At 29.9% G+C, this 2,500-nt stretch overlaps 1 protein-coding gene across 2 annotated transcripts in view; it reads right to left on the bottom strand.

Annotated features, from left to right (window-relative positions):
• The window catches only part of LOC125036354 (ras-related protein Rab-18-like), a 9,689-nt gene that overhangs the window by 1,565 nt on the left and 5,624 nt on the right, over positions 1–2,500 (bottom strand). Inside the window, exons 5-6 of one of the 2 annotated variants that reach the window (XM_047628920.1) lie at positions 2,228–2,343; positions 1–1,215 (exon numbers count right to left, since the gene is read on the bottom strand). The exon at positions 1–1,215 is cut by the window's left edge and continues 1,565 nt beyond it. In XM_047628920.1, the coding sequence (XP_047484876.1) occupies positions 2,230–2,343 (114 nt within the window). In that variant the 3' untranslated portion in view covers positions 1–1,215; positions 2,228–2,229. Of the gene's footprint in view, positions 2,344–2,500 lie in introns of both variants that reach the window. The other variant, XM_047628919.1, reaches the window with a different exon arrangement.

The raw sequence follows: 2,500 nt of genomic DNA, 5'->3' as shown, positions 1-2,500 counted from the left end.
CTAAGGATATGTTTGACATCCAAGTATTCATAAGGGCAAACTCACATCTCATGTTATGGGCAGCATCAACTATGACCCATTCAAGAAAGAGTTAGCAATGAAGCTATATAGTATTAAAGTGTGTGGTATAGTGTGATGTGTGTGCTCACATGCCTTAGTCTAAATTATAATTACCTCTCACAACTGCCTAAAGTGCTGTATAAGGTGGAAAAAATTAGAGTAACATAAATCTTAATTCTGAATGTTTGGTTCTGCATTTCAAAAAAATCAAAACTGACTTGTTTTTCTGATGTAATGAAAGAAACTGTTTTTTAACACATACATCTTTAATAATAATTACCTTCTGGGTACAAAAGAAAATTATACATAATAATGTATTCACTTTGCAAGCAATATACAGTATATGCATATGACTTTAGTATCTGCATTTGGTCTTGTAAAAAGAAAAAAAAAAAAAAAGTTAGTCTTATCAATTTAATAAGCACCATATGATTACGAATTCCTTCTATATTCCTCATGGCACCCTTATACTCCTTTATAGAAGTGATTTGCATATATTTCCAGAAAATCTGAATTCCTTTTGGATAGATTATTTTTGCAATTAATGAAAGCTTTAAAGGTTACATAAATTAATGTTAGTCTATGAGAAAAAAATCCCGTTGCATGTCATAAAGAGAAGGAAAAAAATACCTTTTACTAGTAAAGCTCATAACATTTTCTGTCCTTATATCATAACTTGTGTTATCCTTTTTTTTTTTTTTTTTAATTTCAGAAATAATTCCGTGTGTAAAGACATGTTGAAAGACCTTAACTTACAGAGGAAACACGCTTTAACAAAACTTAATGACTTTAAGAATTAACACATCTGTGCACATTTTTCTACATTCTTATTCATAATTAGCTTGAAAAGAAAATATGAACCCTACTGCTATGGAGTAAACAAATCGTCCCATGTTCTGCAAATGTCTATTGACTACTCAATCTGATTCTTCCTTCCATTCACTAACACAGACACAAAATTAATCTGTTAACTAGTAAATCAGCAATCTCTCGTTATCGGCAAGACATCAAGCAGAACAGGACTGAATGACTACTAACAGTAAAGCGTATAAAAGCTAATCACAATCTTTTTCCTTTAAGGGGTATCCTGTCAGCTTCATTGGTCTTTCTGCTGCAAGAGGTCATATTAAATGACCACTTGTCCAGGCACCTAAGCTGGGAATTAGAAAGCTCAGGTTAAGAAAAGTTGTCTCATATTATCACCTTTGTAAGGCATGCAGTCAATGCTGAATTCACTTATTACTCAGTTTATGATAAGGTTGAGCTCAACCTTACTTTGCACCAAGCAATCACTGCAGTAAAGTTAAAATTTGCCTTTACACTTGAAAAATGTAATAATGTTATGACTGGCCTTTACATCTGTAATATATAAATCAAAATAACTTGTTACATTTGATGAACCACACAGTAAAACTTTTTTTTTCTGTTAATAATCCTTATCCATGGAGGCTTCTGTTTATAGTCCTAATAAACATAAATGGGCCAACAAGTAAGACACATTATATCTGGTACACATTTCAACCTATTTCAATATAAACAAATTATAATTCTTTCTTGTAGTTTCTAAAGACTGTTAAAAAGTCTTAAAAGGTCTGTAGTAATAATAATAATAATAATAATAATAATAATAATAACAACAATAATGATACTGATAGAACTAATAATAAAATCGATGACAACAGAAGAAGTTACATTAATAATCATATAAAATAATAATAGTAATAATGCAGATAATTTTGATGGTAACAATATTGCTTATTATAATTGCAATGCTTAAAACAGAATAGTAAAAAACAATAAAATAAAAATCATAAAAATACTACTGATAATAAAAAAAGTTAAGAGTATTCTGAGAAATGTACAATGTAAAGTACATCAAGTACTATATATCAGACAGGAAGAGAACAGTAGCCTAAGAATATCTAAAGGACATTTTCTATACAACTGTTTGTAGAGAGAGAGTCTCTGTTTGTACAAAAACTAACATATGAAGTGCATTATATATAGAAGAAAACAGAAGCCAAGGGTTTAAAAGGAAGAGTAGAAAAATAATAGTAACTGCATAATATAAATAAGCTATAGTAGGAAAAGATAAGGAAGTAATTTGTAATCGGCATAAAGAATATCCTATATATATATAAAAAATAAAATAAAAAAATCTCATTACTTTTAAAGAACTGAACAATATCCACAATAAGAGTCTTCGTTATGATTCTGATGCGAGACGTTGAAACCACCCTGAGATCTCTGGTCCATCTCCCATAAGCCTGGTGTTTGAATAATCTGTTGAAGAGAAAAATGAGAAGTTGATATAATGAGGTCCACGTCTAAAAAGAGTGAGGCATACCCTAAAGAAAAGCAGACATGTAGAAACTATATGATGCCTATATCTGCAACTATTAAACATTCATGGATGTTACCCTATTTTTCAAAATTTGTT

The sequence above is a fragment of the Penaeus chinensis genome, chromosome 21 (genome assembly GCF_019202785.1).
Source record: "Penaeus chinensis breed Huanghai No. 1 chromosome 21, ASM1920278v2, whole genome shotgun sequence".
Taxonomy (NCBI): domain Eukaryota; kingdom Metazoa; phylum Arthropoda; class Malacostraca; order Decapoda; family Penaeidae; genus Penaeus; species Penaeus chinensis.
The sequence above is the reverse complement of the archived record's forward strand: the minus strand, read 5'-3'. Positions and strand labels throughout refer to the sequence as shown.